Raw genomic sequence first — 21,820 nt, forward strand, 5'->3', positions numbered from 1 at the left:
AAATAAATTTGTTTTACAAATCTGAAAAGTTTTTAAACACCAGTCTTGTTTTCAAATGTGACCAAAACACATTAGAATTGGTTTGGTTTTTAGTTTTGTTTTGAATTTCGCACAAAGCTACACGAGGGTTATCTACGCTAGCCATCCCTAATTTAGCAATGTAAGACTAGAGGAAAGGCAGCTAGTCATCACCACCCACCACCAACTCTTGGGTTACTCTTTTACCAACGAACAGTGGGATTGACTGTCACATTACAACACTCCCCCCGGCTAAAAGGGCGAGCATTAAAACTGTTGCACATTCATGGAAAGTTACTAAACACCAGTATTGTTTTCAAATGTGATGAAAAAATATTAGAACTGTCGTACAAATGTTGATTGTTTTCTTCATATCACGAAGAATCTGTTCCTAGGAGTAAGCTGAATTATTACAGACGTCATTACAATAAGAGTATGTGATATCATATCAAACTACAGGGTAATTTTCGGAATGTTTACATTCACGCTGCCTATTTTTCTGTTAACTTAAATTTTGTAAGAATTGTCACAATAGCATCTACATTAGTCACAATAGTATCTACATTAGTCACAATAGCATCTACATTAGTCACAATAGCATCTACATTAGTCACAATAGTATCTACATTAGTCACAATAGCATCTACATTAGTCATAATAGTATCTACATTAGTCACAATAGTATCTACATTAGTCACAATAGCATCTACATTATCTTGAAAATATTTTTATTGGTGGGTTCGTTTCATGTTGCCCCCCAGTATCTCAGAGATATGTCTGCGGACTTATAACGCGAAAAACCAGGTTTCGATACCCGTGGTGGGTAGAGCATAGATAGCCCATTGTGTAGCTTTGTGCTTAATTCGAAACAACAACAATCGCTTCATGTTAATGAGTTTTGTGTATGAGTCTGGGAGTTTTTATTGGTAAAAAATATCTAAGGGAAAGTAAACATTTATGTTTAAGAATCAATGTGCATAGGTATGATCAAGGAAATTCATACTTGAGCCTTTACCACTTCTAAAACCTAAGGGTAAATGCTGTCGAAGTGTCGAACTATGGATCTAAGTTTCTGTGATTTGAAACCCGTCACCAACCCACCCTCTGAACAAAAATAAATGCGCTTTGAGCTTTAGATGTCGAGTATCCCACAATTTGACGGTGGCTGTGTGGTACTAACTAGTTGCTCCCCTCTTAACTTATCATTTCAAAATAAGGAAGGGTTACTGCAGATAGTCTTTCATTAAGTTTGTGCGAAATTCAACAAACAAATAAAAGCCGACGAGGCCTTTTGTTCAGTACATAGTAGTATAAACATTCTCATAACTGTATGATAGAGAAATGCAAAAAATTACAATAAACTTGATTTTCATAAAAAAAATTTTCTTGGCTTTATGTTGAAAAACAAAAGGACTAACTTAAAAAAATATTTTATAATTTGTTTAAAGCTTCCTTAAATGGAATTTAATTTGTGTTTATACAACAGATGGCGCTTCAAGATAAGTTTATTATATCAAAAATTATGTACCTTACGTAAAACAGTGCTTTTTAACCGATACTTTTTCTGTTCAGCACGTCTCATTAAGGCTTAGTATTTCTATATTTCAATGTGAATTTTACATATATACTTATTTTTAAAGTATTTAAGTAGACAAAGAACTATGGATCTTTTCTTTTTTGTTATTAAAATAATTTCCTGAAATGAATTAACTTGTTTCAAAGCTTAGACAAAGGAAAAAATAAAAGAATATAGACCAGGTATGACCAGTTGGTTAGGAGGCGCTCGACTCGTAATATGAGGGTCTAGGATTCTAATCCCCGTCATTCCAAACATGCACACCCTTTCAGCCGTGCAAACATTATAAGTTACGTTCAGTTCCACTATTCGTTGCTAAAAGAGTAGTCTAAGAGTTGATGGTGGATGGTGATGACTAGCTGCCTTCTCTGTAATCTTACACTACTAAATTAGGGACGGCTAGCGCAGATAGCCCTCGAGTAGCTTTGCACGAAATTCAAAACAAACAAACTGAACTTTATATACAGTACAATGATATCTTATACCAGCTCTAATGATACTTAAATATATATACATTACAATGATATCTGATAACAGTGTAAGAAGTGATTGATTATTGTTTATTTTATCAGATACATCTGACTAATTATACTTAACCTTCCAATATTTGTTGTGTGTAAAGTACACTTCACGTCCACAACTGAGAAGTATATTGTGCTCATTCGATTTGTATCGAATGTATATTAATCTGTGTTAAATATTAAGAGACAAATTTGCAATGAAATGAAAATAAGACAGAATGAAACAAATTTGATTGGTTTACTGGATTATCTGAGAAATAGTAAAGGAATCGTCTTACAAAGAAAGAAAAAAATTAAAGCAAGGTAGACAACCATGCTGAGTTCGTTTAATAATTCAGGTACCTCGGGACACGAGTGATTAATGTCGCCGTGTTTTAATGGGACAGTTCGCTGTACCATTGCAACATCTAACAAGACTTTTATTTGACTCGTATTACAGTGATGTAGTGTACCTGTACATGTGAAGGAGAGACATGCAAAAGAAGACAACAGTATGATTGAATAACACATGTGTGAAATACGTCACTAAAAACAAAACAAATGGAAAAAAATTATATGTTAGTTATCTTAAGCGAGGTATCTCTGATTTATAAATAAAAACCCAATGAAATTAGAAGCATTTATGTTATTTACATATTTAACACTAACGTTTTTCTTACTTATGGTTCTATACCTTCATTACTATGTTGATCACTGTAAGGTTTGGTATTAAGTTCACCTTAAGTCACATTAAAAAATAAACAATGAACTAATACATTCTATGATCAGACCTGACTGACTTTATAAGAGTTTAAAGCCCTAATGTGCTACTGATAAAAACAAACCCAGTTGTTATAGTTTAAGTTTTATATTATAAATTACCAAACTTTCAAAACTTACTTGTTCTTTTTGGTTTTTTTGTTACAAAAAATACTGCAAAGATATTTTATAAGAAGAGTGTAAGTAGGGACGTTCTTCTGACGTTTTTAGAATGTTTGTTTATTATTTAATAAAATTATTTTGTAGAAAATATCAAAGCAAGTCGGGTAGGGAATCGAACGACAACTGCAGTATTCTAAAGCTTCCACTATTTTCTTATTTAAAAACAAACAAATTACTTTCTTATAAACCACTTACTTATATATAGAAGAAAAGGCCTAGTTTTTTGTTTTTTGGAAAACTAAATTTCATTCTTCAGTGGTGGTTGCACTTGAGGCTCAAACTTCGTACAAAATTATAGCAGTAAATTAAGAACGATTTCATTTCAAATACTCCTCTAGTGTTTTGCCACATAACTGTGTATGTGATCTTAGGACATAACAGATATAGTATGGGATATTAATAAATTACATGTGTTCAACTAAGTCAACCTACATGCGAGGTTTCAAAAATACGTTGTCTTTTTGTTACATTTATGTTGAACCTTGTTTAGGCTAAACGTACGAAGAACAGAAGTATTTTATTAACTGTAAACGATTAGATTTTAAGAAAAAAATACCAAAAGACACAGATAGGTTTTTACGTATCAAACTAACAGACTTTATACTTTCTACCTGAGACTTGTATCTTGTCGTTGTGTGTATTTATAACGCCTGAAGTGCAGGCTTTTTAAAGTGAGAAGGCAGCGTCATCTAGTGACCTTTTCCTAACAGGTGCGTGCACAAAGATTCAGACTAGTGCTGAAGTCGGTTGACAACACTCTGCTTCCTCCGACCCCAGCCAGTGTCGGAACTTTTACACACCGAATCACCATGGCCTTCTTTTTGCTGATAGCTCTTGCTGTCAATAAGGTAAGTGATGACTTTTAGAAGTTACATCTTGGAAAGTGTACAACTTCTGTTCTAAAAATTCACAACTCTCTTGATTGTTCGAACTCAGAGGTGTGTCTAAGCTGTTAGTCCCTACTTTCCCCAGTTGAATAAGAGTGTAATATTAGTGTTACGTTTGGGGATATTAGTGTTACATACACTCAAATTGTACCAAACTTTTGAGTAAGTTTGATCAAATAAGTTAGCCCCATATGGGAATTAAGTCAGTTAGTTGAAATAATTTTACATGAAAATAATATCCAATAAATTTTATTAAACCTCCATTAACAGCAAAACAGTACGTAACTCAGGCACACAACACACTGCCTGTAAGAACTTAGTGAAACAATTGCACGAGATATGTACCAGTACTCGTTTTTATCTTCTATAACTTATTCTTCCCGCCCGAATAACGTAACGCAAGTTGATATTGCGTCGTTATGACATAAACTCTAAAATTTATAACTGAGTCACACACATTAAATTTTCTTTGTTCATTTAGTGATTTATTACAGCGGCTATATTAGTAAATCACGAATTAATATAAATATTTTCAAAATATTGTTGGATAATAAAAGTGACACAAAACGTGGTACGAATTATCTGTTTTACTGTGGTGCAATCGAGTTTCTAATAACGTTGAAATTTATAAAGATAAACTAATTAAAAGTAACATAATGTAAGTTAATTTAATCATAACTAAATGCATGATTGTGTAACAGTACAGGGTGATTACGCAACCTCAGTTGAACATCAGTATACTAAGTCATTTTGTTTTTTTTAATTCAAAACAATTGAAATGAAGTAACACGTTAAGATTATGATTTAACAGATCTGTGACAAGATGTAAACAATTAATTTTAGACAAGTTTTAACGAGAAAACTGGTCTTTCTTCACACCTTAACCAAAATATAACATTTTCATAACTCTTGAATTAATTAAAAATGCGATTATATTTGTATAACGTGTTTCTCTGTAGATAAATATAGATATTTTCAATGTTTCCTGTCAGACATTCATTTTTTAAATAGTTATTAACTTTTATATACAATGAATAAATAGAAAGTGCAGACGAATGTTACTTGAAGCTAATGTTATCTATCAACTTCTCACAGATTAAGAGCTATTAGTGATGAATGTGGCTGTATTATCAGAAATATTAAGTAGAATCTCAAACGTCTACATTTGTTGTCTGTTAAACTACATATATTATCAGCGAACTTAGCAGAACGGCAACCTGTTGACTTGATGGTTTTACCAAACAATTATCTTAACAGAACGGCAGCCTGTTGACTTGATGGTTTCACCAAAAATTATTTTAACAGAATGACAGCCTGTTGACTTGATGGTTTTACCAAATAATTATCTTAACAGAATGGCAGCCTGTTGACTTGATGGTTTTTACCAAACAATTATCTTAACAGAACGGCAGCCTGTTGACTTGATGGTTTCACCAAAATTATTTTAACAGAATGACAGCCTGTTGACTTGATGGTTTTACCAAATAATTATCTTAACAGAATGGCAGCCTGTTGACTTGATGGTTTTTACCAAACAATTATCTTAACAGAATGGCAGCCTGTTGACTTGATAGTTTTACCAAACAATTATCTTAACAGAATGGCAGCCTGTTGACTTGATGATTTTTACCAAACAATTATCTTAACATAATGGCAGCCTGTTGACTTGATGGTTTTACCAAACAATTATCTTAGCAGAACGGCAGCCTGTTGACTTGATGGTTTTACCAAACAATTATCTTAACAGAATGGCAGCCTGTTGACTTGATGGTTTTACCAAACAATTATCTTAACAGAATGGCAGCCTGTTGACTTGATGGTTTTACCAAACAATTATATTAACAGAACGGCAGCCTGTTGACTTGATGGTTTTACCAAACAATTATCTTAAAAGAATGGCAGCCTGTTGACTTGATGGTTTTACCAAACAATTATATTAACAGAACGGCAGCCTGTTAACTTGTTTTACTTTCTGACATATCATACGTTGATGTTACGTTAGCTAATTTGTTCACGACTAGATTTGCCTTTTGTCATACGAGACTGTTCGCTGGCATATCAGCGGTAAAATTAAACCTAGGAATTTATAATTTATGACGTTAAAATTTGGGGTTAGAGTATCGTTATGGTTACTGTGCAACTCTTTTTTTTTTTTTTGCTTATTGTGCAGTCTTATATTTAAAGGTTTGGTTTGAATTTCGCGCAAAGCTACACGAGGGCTATCTGTGCTAGCCGTCCCTAATTTAGCAGTGTAAGACTGTAGGGAAGGCAGCTGATCGCCACCACCCACTGGTAATTGTAATAATAATAGTAAATAATTAAATATGGAGTCTAATTTCAACTCTTAAAAAAAAGAAGAATGCTGGTGCTATTAAAGAAAGTTCAGTTTGATCAGGATGACAATGGTGACAAGTATGAGGATAGAAACAAATGGTTGAAGGTTCTTCTTTCTAGGTACAATCCAGACAAGTATGAGGATAGAAACAAATGGTTGAAGGTTCTTCTTTCTAGGTACAATCCAGACAAGTATGAGGATAGAAACAAATGGTTGAAGGTTCTTCTTTCTAGGTACAATCCAGACAAGTATGAAAATAGAAACAAATGGTTGAAGGTTCTTCTTTCTAGGTACAATCCAGACAAGAATATGAGGATAGAAACAAATGGTTGAAGGTTCTTCTTTCTAGGTACAATCCAGACAAGAATATGAGGATAGAAACAAATGGTTGAAGGTTCTTCTTTCTAGGTACAATCCAGACAAGAATATGAGGATAGAAACAAATGGTTGAAGGTTCTTCTTTCTAGGTACAATCCAGACAAGAATATGAGGATAGAAACAAATGGTTGAAGGTTCTTCTTTCTAGGTACAATCCAGACAAGAATATGAGGATAGAAACAAATGGTTGAAGGTTCTTCTTTCTAGGTATAATCCAGACAAGAATATGAGGATAGAAACAAATGGTTGAAGGTTCTTCTTTCTAGGTACAATCCAGACAAGAATATGAGGATAGAAACAAATGGTTGAAGGTTCTTCTTTCTAGGTACAATCCAGACAAGAATATGAGGATAGAAACAAATGGTTGAAGGTTCTTCTTTCTAGGTATAATCCAGACAAGAATATGAGGATAGAAACAAATGGTTGAAGGTTCTTCTTTCTAGGTATAATCCAGACAAGAATATGAGGATAGAAACAAATGGTTGAAGGTTCTTCTTTCTAGGTACAATCCAGACAAGTATGAGGATAGAAACAAATGGTTGAAGGTTCTTCTTTCTTGGTACAATCCAGACAAGAATATGAGGATAGAAACAAATGGTTGAAGGTTCTTCTTTCTAGGTATAATCAAGACAAGAATATGAGGATAGAAACAAATGGTTGAAGGTTCTTCTTTCTAGGTATAATCCAGACAAGAATATGAGGATAGAAACAAATGGTTGAAGGTTCTTCTTTCTAGGTATAATCCAGACAAGAATATGAGGATAGAAACAAATGGTTGAAGGTTCTTCTTTCTAGGTATAATCCAGACAAGAAAACCGACTTTTTACAAAGAATACATCGTAACGTTTAATGTCACATTAATGTTTATAATTTGTTGACATGGGGAGCGAAATTACTGGCATTAAGATTACCGAGAGTAAAACGACTTAGAGCCAACTTTGCCATATATATATTTCTAAATTATACAACTAGTGCTATAGAATTCTTTAGTTCATAGACTCTTAAACTTTGGACAACAGTTCTGAACATAATAGTGGTGTGTTCTCAATGGTTCATTCTGTGCACACACAAAAAACTCGTAAAAACACGTTTTACTGTACAAACTGGATGTGGTAATCTTAGTTCTCTTTGTTTTAATAACTTTAAACTTTATATATACATTTTTAAACAAAAATCTCTTAAACTTTGTCTAGAAGTAGGAAATACGTTTCCTTCAAAAAATGTGAACGTTAATAAAAATAAATGGTTCTTGTTACTTCTGGTAACCACACAGTTACCAACCTCGCTGAATTAAGGAAACCTGAGGCTTCTAGAAGCTGCAGCATATATATATATCACTAATATTACTTGCCATGATGCAAAACGAAATATTTATCATTACAGAGTAGAGATTAAACTAACCATATAATACTCAGAAGTAGTTGAAAACCTACAATAATAATTTTATAACAACAATTACAAGTAGAAGGTTGTTTGTTGAATTTTGCTAAAAGCTACTCAAGAATTACCTGCAAAAGCCACTCTTAATTTAGAGGGAAGGCAGCTAGTCAATATCACCCACTGCCAACTCTCGGGTTACTCTTTTACCAACAACCAGTGGGATTGACCCGTAACATTATAACGCCCCCACACCTGAAAAGGCGAGTATGTGCGGTGTGACGAGAATTCGAATCCGCGATCTTCAGATTACTTCCCGTACTTTAAGTCTTTATGTTACAAGTGTTTCTGCTATGCATTGATTACTCGTATGAACCCTACATTTGTCTATTAAAACGTTTGTATGTGTTTCTTTTGTATTTTAATATTATTAGAATATTTTTTTAACTTTTATATTTATGTATATTTGTATAATGTATAAATTTATATTTTTTCTATAATTAAATAAATAAATAAATAAATAAATAAATAAATTTATATATTCACATTTAATTTTAAAAATTCACGACTTGGTGAATCACGGGTTCGAATGTGTCACGGAACATACGTTCAGCAGTATAGGCATGTATAATGTGATAGTTAATCCCACTTTATCGTAGGGAAAGAGTAACTCGAGAGTTGGCAGTGGGTGACATTGACTAGCTGCCTTCCATCTAAATTAAGAATGGCTTTTGCAGGTAATTTTTGAGTAGCTTTTAGCGAAATTCAACAAACAACCTTCCACTTTTAATTGTTGTTATTATAAAATTTTTATTGTAGGTTTTCAACTACTTCTGAGTATTATATGGTTAGTTTAATCTCTACTCTGTAATGATAAATATTTAGTTTTGCATCATGGCAAGTAATATTAGTGATATATATATCTGCTGCAGCTTCCAGAAGCCTTAGGTTTCCTTAATTCAGCGAGGCTGGTGACTGTGTGGTTACTAGAAGTGACAAGAACCATTTATTTTTATTAACGTTAACATTTTTTGAAGGAAACGTATTTCCTACATGTGGACAAAGTTTAAGAGATTTTTGTTTAAAAATGTATATATAAAGTTTAAAGTTATTAAAACAAAAAGAACTAAGATTACCACATCCAGTTTGTACAGTAAGGCGTGTTTTTACGAGTTTTTTTGTGTGTGCATAGAATGAACCATTAAGAACACACCACTATTATGTTCAGAACTGTTGTCCAAAGTTTAAGAGTCTATGAACTAAAGAATTCTATAGCACAAGTTGTATAATTTAGAAATATATATATGGCAAAGTTGGCTCTAAGTCGTTTTACTCTCGGTAATTGTGATGCCAGTAATTTCACTCCCCCATGTCAAAAAATTATGAACATTAATATGACATTAAACGTCACGAAGTTGTACCCCGTTAGTACAGCGGGAAGTCTACGGATTTACACGCTAAAATAGGGGGTTCGAGTCCCCTCGGTGGGTTCAGCAGATAGCTCGATGTGGCTTTGCTCTAAAAAAAACAAAACAAACGTTACGACATACTCTTTGTAAAAGGTCGTTTTTCTTGTCTGGATTGTACCAAGAAAGAAAAACCTTCAACCATTTGTTTCTATCCTCATATTCTTGTCTGGATTATACCTAGAAAGAAAAACCTTCAACCATTTGTTTCTATCCTCATACTTGTCATCCTGATCAAACTGAACTTTCTTTAATAGCACCAGCATTCTTCTATTTTTTAAGAGTTGAAATTAGACTCCATATTTAATTGTTTACTATTATTATTGCAATTACTATTTATTATGTTGCGATTCAATTTAACCAAATTGAAAACTTCAGCTGGGTTTCAAATTACTAGGAATGAAACAACCGGTCACTAGAAAACTTAAATACATGAGTGTTTTCGTTTTTCAGATGATTGTATTAAATCCTCAACTTGCGTTGCACAGCATAGTTTACAAGCTCTTCATTGTATCACAACTCACTCACGTTGCAGGGCATAGTTTACAAATTCGTCACGGTACCACAACTTAGTCACGTTTCAGCGCATAGTTTACAAATTCGTCATGGTATCACAACTTACTCACGTTGCAGGGCATAGTTTACAAATTCGTCACGGTACCACAACTTAGTCACGTTGCAGGGCATAGATTACAAATTCGTCATGGTACCACAACTTACTCACGTTTCAGGGCATAGTTTACAAATACGTCATGGTACCACAACTTACGTTTCAGGGCATAGTTTACAAATTAGTCACGGTACCACAACTTACTCATGTTGCAGGGCATAGTTTACAAATTCGTCACGGTACCACAACTTACTCACGTCGCAGGGCATAGATTACAAATTCGTCATGGTACCACAACTTACTCACGTTTCAGGGCATAGTTTACAAATACGTCACGGTACCACAACTTACCTTTCAGGGCATAGTTTACAAATTAGTCACGGTACCACAACTTACTCATGTTGCAGGGCATAGTTTACAAATACGTCACGGTACCACAACTTACGTTTCAGGGCATAGTTTACAAATTCTTCATGGTATCAAAACTCACTCACGTTGCAGGGCATAGTTTACAAATTTTTCAAGGTATCACAACTCACTCACGTTTCAGGGCATTGTTTACAAATTCGTCACGGTACCACAACTTACTCACATCGCAGAGCAGAGTTTACAAATTCGTCATGGTATCACAACTTACTCACCTTGCAGTGTATAGTTTACAAATTCGTCATGGTATCAAAACTTACTCACGTTGCAAGGCATAGTTTACAAATTCGTCATGGTATCAAAACTTACTCACGTTGCAGGGCATAGTTTACAAATTCGTCACGGTACCACAACTTACTCACGTTTCAGGGCATAGTTTACAAATTCGTCATGGTATCACAACTTACTTACGTTGCAGGGCATAGTTTACAAATTCGTCATGGTATCACAACTCACTCACGTTGCAGGGCATAGTTTACAAATTTGTCATGGTACCACAACTTACTCACGTTTCAGGGCATAGTTTACAAATACGTCACGGTACCACAACTTACGTTTCAGGGCATAGTTTACAAATTAGTCACGGTACCACAACTTACTCATGTTGCAGGGCATAGTTTACAAATACGTCACGGTACCACAACTTACATTTCAGGGCATAGTTTACAAATTCGTCACGGTACCACAACTTACGTTTCAGGGCATAGTTTACAAATTCTTCATGGTATCGAAACTCACTCACATTGCAGGGCATAGTTTACAAATTTTTCAAGGTATCACAACTCACTCACGTTTTAGGGCATTGTTTACAAATTCGTCACGGTACCACAACTTACTCACATCGCAGAGCAGAGTTTACAAATTCGTCATGGTATCACAACTTACTCACGTTGCAGTATATAGTTTACAAATTCGTCATGGTATCAAAACTTACTCACGTTGCAAGGCGTAGTTTACAAATTCGTCATGGTACCACAACTTACTCACGTTTCAGGGCATAGTTTACAAATTCCTCACGGTACCACAACTTACTCACGTCGCAGGGTATAGTTTACAAATTCTTCATGGTATCACAACTTACTCACGTTTCAGGGCATAGTTTACAAATTCTTCATGGTATTACAACTCACTCACGTTGCAGGGCATAGTTTACAAATTATTTCATGGTATCACAACTCACTCACGTCGCAGGGCATAGTTTACAAATTATTCATGGTATCACAACTCACTCACGTCGCATGGCATAGTTTACAAATTTTCATGGTATCACAACTTACTCACGTTTCAGGGCATAGTTTACAAATTCGTCACGGTACCACAACTTACTCACGTTTCAGGGCATAGTTTACAAATTCGTCATGGTATTACAACTCACTCACGTTGCAGGGCATAGTTTACAAATTTTTCATGGTATTACAACTCACTCACGTCGCAGGGCATAGTTTACAAATTATTCATGGTATCACAACTCACTCACGTCGCATGGCATAGTTTACAAATTCTTCATGGTATCACAACTTACTCACGTTTCAGGGCATAGTTTACAAATTCGTCATGGTATCAAAACTTACCCACGTTGCAAGGCATAGTTTACAAATTTGTCATGGTATCAAAACTTACTCACGTTTCAGGGCATAGTTTACAAATTCGTCATGGTATCACAACTTACTTACGTTGCAGGGCATAGTTTACAAATTCGTCATGGTATCCCAACTCACTCACGTTGCAGGGCATAGTTTACAAATTTGTCATGGTACCACAACTTACTCACGTTTCAGGGCATAGTTTACAAATACGTCACGGTACCACAACTTACGTTTCAGGGCATAGTTTACAAATTAGTCACGGTACCACAACTTACTCACATCGCAGAGCAGAGTTTACAAATTCGTCATGGTATCACAACTTACTCACGTTGCAGGGCATAGTTTACAAATTCGTCACGGTACCACAACTTAGTCACGTTTCAGCGCATAGTTTACAAATTCGTCATGGTATCACAACTTACTCACGTTGCAGGGCATAGTTTACAAATTCGTCACGGTACCACAACTTAGTCACGTTGCAGGGCATAGATTACAAATTCGTCATGGTACCACAACTTACTCACGTTTCAGGGCATAGTTTACAAATACGTCATGGTACCACAACTTACGTTTCAGGGCATAGTTTACAAATTAGTCACGGTACCACAACTTACTCATGTTGCAGGGCATAGTTTACAAATTCGTCACGGTACCACAACTTACTCACGTCGCAGGGCATAGATTACAAATTCGTCATGGTACCACAACTTACTCACGTTTCAGGGCATAGTTTACAAATTCGTCACGGTACCACAACTTACCTTTCAGGGCATAGTTTACAAATACGTCACGGTACCACAACTTACGTTTCAGGGCATAGTTTACAAATTCGTCACGGTACCACAACTTACGTTGCAGGGCATAGTTTACAAATTCTTCATGGTATCAAAACTCACTCACGTTGCAGGGCATAGTTTACAAATTTTTAAGGTATCACAACTCACTCACGTTTCAGGGCATTGTTTACAAATTCGTCACGGTACCACAACTTACTCACATCGCAGAGCAGAGTTTACAAATTCGTCATGGTATCACAACTTACTCACCTTGCAGTGTATAGTTTACAAATTCGTCATGGTATCAAAACTTACTCACGTTGCAAGGCATAGTTTACAAATTCGTCATGGTATCAAAACTTACTCACGTTGCAGGGCAAAATTTACAAATTCGTCACGGTACCACAACTTACTCACGTTTCAGGGCATAGTTTACAAATTCGTCATGGTATCACAACTTACTTACGTTGCAGGGCATAGTTTACAAATTCGTCATGGTATCACAACTTACTTACGTTGCAGGGCATAGTTTACAAATTTGTCATGGTACCACAACTTACTCACGTTTCAGGGCATAGTTTACAAATTCGTCACGGTACCACAACTTACTCACGTTTCAGGGCATAGTTTACAAATTCGTCATGGTATCACAACTTACTTACGTTGCAGGGCATAGTTTACAAATTCGTCATGGTATCACAACTCACTCACGTTGCAGGGCATAGTTTACAAATTTGTCATGGTACCACAACTTACTCACGTTTCAGGGCATAGTTTACAAATACGTCACGGTACCACAACTTACGTTTCAGGGCATAGTTTACAAATTAGTTACGGTACCACAACTTACTCATGTTGCAGGGCATAGTTTACAAATACGTCACGGTACCACAACTTACGTTTCAGGGCATAGTTTACAAATTCGTCACGGTACCACAACTTACGTTTCAGGGCAAAATTTACAAATTCTTCATGGTATCGAAACTCACTCACATTGCAGGGCATAGTTTACAAATTTTTCAAGGTATCACAACTCACTCACGTTTTAGGGCATTGTTTACAAATTCGTCACGGTACCACAACTTACTCACATCGCAGAGCAGAGTTTACAAATTCGTCATGGTATCACAACTTACTCACGTTGCAGTATATAGTTTACAAATTCGTCATGGTATCAAAACTTACTCACGTTGCAAGGCGTAGTTTACAAATTCGTCATGGTACCACAACTTACTCACGTTTCAGGGCATAGTTTACAAATTCCTCACGGTACCACAACTTACTCACGTCGCAGGGTATAGTTTACAAATTCTTCATGGTATCACAACTTACTCACGTTTCAGGGCATAGTTTACAAATTCTTCATGGTATTACAACTCACTCACGTTGCAGGGCATAGTTTACAAATTTTTCATGGTATCACAACTCACTCACGTCGCAGGGCATAGTTTACAAATTATTCATGGTATCACAACTCACTCACGTCGCATGGCATAGTTTACAAATTTTTCATGGTATCACAACTTACTCACGTTTCAGGGCATAGTTTACAAATTCGTCACGGTACCACAACTTACTCACGTTTCAGGGCATAGTTTACAAATTCGTCATGGTATTACAACTCACTCACGTTGCAGGGCATAGTTTACAAATTTTCATGGTATTACAACTCACTCACGTCGCAGGGCATAGTTTACAAATTATTCATGGTATCACAACTCACTCACGTCGCATGGCATAGTTTACAAATTCTTCATGGTATCACAACTTACTCACGTTTCAGGGCATAGTTTACAAATTCGTCATGGTATCAAAACTTACCCACGTTGCAAGGCATAGTTTACAAATTTGTCATGGTATCAAAACTTACTCACGTTTCAGGGCATAGTTTACAAATTCGTCATGGTATCACAACTTACTTACGTTGCAGGGCATAGTTTACAAATTCGTCATGGTATCCCAACTCACTCACGTTGCAGGGCATAGTTTACAAATTTGTCATGGTACCACAACTTACTCACGTTTCAGGGCATAGTTTACAAATACGTCACGGTACCACAACTTACGTTTCAGGGCATAGTTTACAAATTAGTCACGGTACCACAACTTACTCACATCGCAGAGCAGAGTTTACAAATTCGTCATGGTATCACAACTTACTCACGTTGCAGGGCATAGTTTACAAATTCGTCACGGTACCACAACTTAGTCACGTTTCAGCGCATAGTTTACAAATTCGTCATGGTATCACAACTTACTCACGTTGCAGGGCATAGTTTACAAATTCGTCACGGTACCACAACTTAGTCACGTTGCAGGGCATAGATTACAAATTCGTCATGGTACCACAACTTACTCACGTTTCAGGGCATAGTTTACAAATACGTCATGGTACCACAACTTACGTTTCAGGGCATAGTTTACAAATTAGTCACGGTACCACAACTTACTCATGTTGCAGGGCATAGTTTACAAATTCGTCACGGTACCACAACTTACTCACGTCGCAGGGCATAGATTACAAATTCGTCATGGTACCACAACTTACTCACGTTTCAGGGCATAGTTTACAAATACGTCACGGTACCACAACTTACCTTTCAGGGCATAGTTTACAAATACGTCACGGTACCACAACTTACGTTTCAGGGCATAGTTTACAAATTCGTCACGGTACCACAACTTACGTTGCAGGGCATAGTTTACAAATTCTTCATGGTATCAAAACTCACTCACGTTGCAGGGCATAGTTTACAAATTTTTTAAGGTATCACAACTCACTCACGTTTCAGGGCATTGTTTACAAATTCGTCACGGTACCACAACTTACTCACATCGCAGAGCAGAGTTTACAAATTCGTCATGGTATCACAACTTACTCACCTTGCAGTGTATAGTTTACAAATTCGTCATGGTATCAAAACTTACTCACGTTGCAAGGCATAGTTTACAAATTCGTCATGGTATCAAAACTTACTCACGTTGCAGGGCAAAATTTACAAATTCGTCACGGTACCACAACTTACTCACGTTTCAGGGCATAGTTTACAAATTCGTCATGGTATCACAACTTACTTACGTTGCAGGGCATAGTTTACAAATTTGTCATGGTACCACAACTTACTCACGTTTCAGGGCATAGTTTACAAATACGTCACGGTACCACAACTTACGTTTCAGGGCATAGTTTACAAATTCGTCATGGTATCAAAACTTACTCACGTTGCAAGGCGTAGTTTACAAATTCGTCATGGTACCACAACTTACTCACGTTTCAGGGCATAGTTTACAAATTCCTCACGGTACCACAACTTACTCACGTCGCAGGGTATAGTTTACAAATTCTTCATGGTATCACAACTTACTCACGTTTCAGGGCATAGTTTACAAATTCTTCATGGTATTACAACTCACTCACGTTGCAGGGCATAGTTTACAAATTTTTCATGGTATCACAACTCACTCACGTCGCAGGGCATAGTTTACAAATTATTCATGGTATCACAACTCACTCACGTCGCATGGCATAGTTTACAAATTTTTCATGGTATCACAACTTACTCACGTTTCAGGGCATAGTTTACAAATTCGTCACGGTACCACAACTTACTCACGTTTCAGGGCATAGTTTACAAATTCGTCATGGTATCACAACTTACTCACGTTTCAGGGCATAGTTTACAAATTCGTCATGGTATCACAACTCACTCACGTTGCAGGGCATAGTTTACAAATTTTTCATGGTATCACAACTCACTCACGTCGCAGGGCATAGTTTACAAATTATTCATGGTATCACAACTCACTCACGTCGCATGGCATAGTTTACAAATTCTTCATGGTATCACAACTTACTCACGTTTCAGGGCATAGTTTACAAATTCGTCATGGTATCAAAAGTTACCCACGTTGCAAGGCATAGTTTACAAATTCGTCATGGTATCAAAACTTACTCACGTTGCAGGGCATAGTTTACAAATTCGTCACGGTACCACAACTTACTCACGTTTCAGGGCATAGTTTACAAATTCGTCATGGTATCACAACTTACTTACGTTGCAGGGCATAGTTTACAAATTCGTCATGGTATCACAACTCACTCACGTTGCAGGGCATAGTTTACAAATTTGTCACGGTACCACAACTTACTCACGTTTCAGGGCATAGTTTACAAATACGTCACGGTACCACAACTTACGTTTCAGGGCATAGTTTACAAATTAGTCACGGTACCACAACTTACGTTTCACGGCATAGTTTACAAATTCGTCACGGTACCACAACTTACGTTTCAGGGCATAGTTTACAAATTTTTCATGGTATGAAAACTCACTCACGTTGCAGGGCATAGTTTACAAATTTTTCAAGGTATCACAAGTCACTCTCGTTTCAGGGCATTGTTTACAAATTCGTCACGGTACCACAACTTACTCACATCGCAGAGCAGAGTTTACAAATTCGTCATGGTATCACAACTTACTCACGTTGCAGTGTATAGTTTACAAATTCGTCATGGTATCAAAACTTACTCACGTTGCAAGGCATAGTTTACAAATTCGTCATGGTATCAAAACTTACTCACGTTGCAGGGCATAGTTTACAACTTCGTCACGGTACCACAACTTACTCACGTTTCAGGGCATAGTTTACAAATACGTCACGGTACCACAACTTACGTTTCAGGGCATAATTTACAAATTCGTCATGGTACCACAACTTACTCATGTTGCAGGGCATAGTTTACAAATATGTCACGGTACCACAACTTACGTTTCAGGGCACAGTTTACAAATTCTTCATGGTATCAAAACTCACTCACGTTGCAGGGCATTGTTTACAAATTCGTCATGGTATCACAACTTACTTACGTTGCAGGGCATAGTTTACAAATTCGTATTGGTACCACAACTTACTCACGTTTCAGGGCATAGTTTACAAATTCGTCATGGTACCACAACTTACTCACGTTTCAGAGCATAATTTACAAATTTGTCACGGTACCACAACTTACTCATGTTGCAGGGCATAGTTTACAAATTTGTCACGGTACCACAACTTACGTTTCAGGGCATAGTTTACAAATTCGTCACGGTACCACAACTTACTCACGTCGCAGGGCATAGTTTACAGATTCGTCACAGTAGCTTTATATATATATAGTTTGTTTGCTATATGTGCTCCTTTGCCCATAACGAGTATCGAAACCCGATTTCTAGCGTTGTAAGACCACAGAGATATACCTGTGCTACGGGGTGGAGGTACAATATATATATTCGCCGAATATCTGTCCGTCTATCATGCTGTGTGTCTCCTAAACGGCTAATAATAATATATATATATGTTATTTATTTTTTCAAGAGTACTTTACAGGAAAATTATTTATTTTTTGCAACTTCTAAAATTTCAATTTTAGTTTGAAATTCGACCCATTAGTCTTCGTATGTGCTGAACGATCAATCTGAGAAAAAAAATGATTAAGAACAACAATGTTTCTTTTTGTGAGGAATATTTTAAAAAAACAACAAAAACGAGACTTCCTCCGTTGACCAATTAAAGAAATGTTTTGAACATAGGAACAAACCGGAAAAAAAAACGTATAAAGAGAGGAACGTGTTTTATTGTACCATGTCGAATAAACGTATTTAAATTAAAATGTATATCCCTCTTTTGACAGCTCTTATAGTAAAAACAACTGTAAAAAAGACTTTGGTAGTGTTCTTTTTTTGCGCTCAGTAACATGATAGGGAACGGTGGCTTCCAACGAAAAAGAAAGAATTCCTTGTGGCTACATAGAGAACTTGAGATCTATATTGTGCTGGACGTGCTCACTGCATCAAGAAACAAAGAATTTTGTCAACAATGCATTATTTTCAGCTCCTTTGCTTAAAACTGAACGCAAAACGTTTTCTCATTGTTGTTTATTAAGATAACACATAAAATGTGGATCATAAACGGCCCACTAAACAATTATATTGCATATTCATTGTGATCCAAGGTAATGTATTTGACTGCGTATTTTATATTTATTCATCACTATTTTTCGGAAAATTACGGTTTGGACTGTTTCAACAGACATCTGCTAGTTATTAGCAATATCTGCTTCGTGCTCTAGCCACAACAAGAGAACGAACAAGAGAAGAAGAAAAAACACCTCACAGGCTTAGGCGTTCGACTCGTAATCTGAGAGTCGCGGGTTCGAATCCCTTATCGCACCAAACATGCTCGCCCTTTCAGCCGTGGAGGCGTTATAGTGTAATAGTCAATTCCACTATTCGTTGGTAAAAGAGTAGCCCAAGAGTTGGCGGTGGGTGGTGATGACTAGCTGCCCTCCCTCTAGATTTACACTGCTAAATTAGGGTCGGCTAGCGCAGATAACTCTCACGTAGCTTTGCGCGAAATTCAAAAGCAAAACAAACAAATCCTTCATACTTCAAACACGTTCGTTGTTTATTTACCTTTGGATTACCAAAAGTGGAACAAAACATTTGTTGAATCAGTCTAGTGTCCAAATCACAAACTCAAACAGTATTACTAGCAAATTTCAAATTCACTATGGAATCTTGGTCATTATATTGCAATTAAGTTTAGCACCAAAGCATACAAACATTCTGCACGTAGGATAACTAACTCCGCCCACTGTAAAACATCACTGTATATTCGTTGCAGATATACTGTATAATATTGAAACCATTGTATATATAGTGTAACAACTCTTTAAGCAGATTAGCCAACTCCAGTATGTATCATCACTGTATATCTGATATAGATATATTGTACAACCATTCCGTATATCTACTTCGACTATCCGCTTTGTCTGGTATAATCTGTGCCTTCTGTTACCACTTTCTATCTCATAAAACTAACCATATCTGAGATAACCATTTATATATTTAGTGTAGCCACTATTTATGTACTATAACTACTTTATATCTAGTGGCAAATTATTCTGTTTCTAATATAACTATTCTATTTCCGGTGAAACTAGTGTACACATTCAAACCTATACCGTCAGTGCATAATATTGACAAATACTCATTACCTGACGTGTGACGTTACAAAGTACATATGACTAAACACTGTACAACAGCAAACGCATCTTTAAATTACTCTCTATTAGTCCTTTCTTTGGGCGATGGAAACATTTGGACTAATCGATTAGATCAATTGATTAGAATGAGACTCGTTTAAGTTGATAACCTCGTTATGAACGGATCAGCCTGGATTAAACTTAGAATTAATCAGCAGCAGAGCGGGAGCCAGTTAGTATATTAACTTTATCAGTGCTAAGAGAGTATTTCTGTGTCGCAAGACTATCCGTTATTCGGATTTCTCTTTTTTATATTGTAATATAATAGCATGGTTCTCCAGCAATTCTTTAAATTTTTGTGTCTTATTTCCCGTTGCTATTATTCCAGTTATTGTTTGTTTGTTTGTTTTGGAATTTCGCACAAAGCTACTCGAGGGCTATCTGTGCTAGCCGTCCCTACTTTAGCAGTGTAAGACTAGAGGGAAGGCAGCTAGTCATCACCACCCACCGCCAACTCTTGGGCTACTCTTTTACCAACGAATAGTGGGATTGACCGTCACATTATAATGCCCCCCACGGCTGGAAGGGCGAGCAAGTTTGGCGCGACGCGGGCGCGAACCCGCGACCCTCGGATTATATTCCAGTTATAGACTATCGACTTCTCTATGGCCAAAGGTGCTATCATTTTTTTAAGTAGTTAATCTGGTAAGTTGTTTAAACTACATCCAAATTTCCCGTCTTTTGAAAGATATAATTGTGTTCTGCATTCGGATGTTAAAGAAATAACATAAACAACAATAACTGACTGAGCTTTCGCGATGTGAAATTACAATTTTCCAAAGTAACAACTTGAAAAAATTACAGGCAGCTATCGTTTTGTTTGTCTCTTAAGTGACAGTTAAAGTTTGGGTCTATTTCATCCTATTTGGTAACTAGTATAATAGACTAATAGGTAGCTTCTTTATTTTAATAAAACATGATACAATAATTGTTTTCATATAACAAATATTTAAAGATATTTTTTAAAACTTATTCCTCGCCTATACGATATTATACTACCACTACATTATACATTGCATAGTTTTACTTTACGAAGTTCTTCAAAGTCTGAACAATAAGTTCGAAATATAGTTATAACTACATTGCTTCAAATATTATGCATTTCCCCCCCCGTGGCACAGTGGTATGTCTGTGGAATTATATTACTAAAAACCGGGTTTGGATAGCCCTTTGTATAGCTTTGTGCATAACAAAAACAAAACAAATATTATTTAAGGCAGTAATAAACTATTGAGCTTCAATGTGACCACTTGTCGCTAATTCTTTTAAATTGGGTGGGAAACTGTATAACACTGGTTACTATTTATTCTCCAACCTCTTGTTGTTTTATGGTTACTTTCTAAGTTCATTGCCTGATGAAATTTCCCCGAAAAGTGTTTTGTCTGTCAGTAGGTCAGTAGACACGAAAATGATGTCGCATAAAGGACACTTAAAGTTGCTGTTTTTACTGTAGTGTCATCAGTAGAATGTGTGCATACATAGAATCTTAAGACTATTGCACTTTGTAGGCTACAACACAGCATGACATATGAACTTCAAAAGCAAGAAATAAAATATTAATTATTCTTTATTTTCGTTTTATTTATCCTTGAAACAAAACACGTTTCGAGAATTCTGCAGAAGTGCATCAGGTTTTACAAAACAACAGAAAAACAAACGCACAAAGAAAACTTATCTTCATTCTTAATTCACTTTATTAGTTGGTATTTATCAAACATAATATTCTGGTATTCGATACATATCGGCCAAAGCCTTGCATTCTGGTACTAAAACGTAAAAGTTACAGAATTGAAACATTTGGTAAAAACGTGTATACGAGATTACACACACACCTGCGATTTTAAACTTCATAAAGG

At 36.0% G+C, this 21,820-nt stretch overlaps 1 protein-coding gene across 9 annotated transcripts in view; it reads left to right on the forward strand.

Annotated features, from left to right (window-relative positions):
- Nucleotides 1–21,820, forward strand: part of LOC143246466 (calcitonin gene-related peptide type 1 receptor-like) — a 182,736-nt gene that overhangs the window by 69,643 nt on the left and 91,273 nt on the right. For all 9 annotated transcript variants that reach the window (XM_076493231.1, XM_076493232.1, XM_076493223.1 and 6 more), the window contains one exon: nucleotides 3,747–3,884. In XM_076493231.1, the coding sequence (XP_076349346.1) occupies nucleotides 3,846–3,884 (39 nt within the window). In that variant the 5' untranslated portion in view covers nucleotides 3,747–3,845. The remainder of the gene's footprint in view (nucleotides 1–3,746; nucleotides 3,885–21,820) is intronic.

Source organism: Tachypleus tridentatus, chromosome 3 (assembly GCF_004210375.1).
Source record: "Tachypleus tridentatus isolate NWPU-2018 chromosome 3, ASM421037v1, whole genome shotgun sequence".
In the NCBI taxonomy this organism is placed as follows: Eukaryota; Metazoa; Arthropoda; class Merostomata; order Xiphosura; family Limulidae; genus Tachypleus; species Tachypleus tridentatus.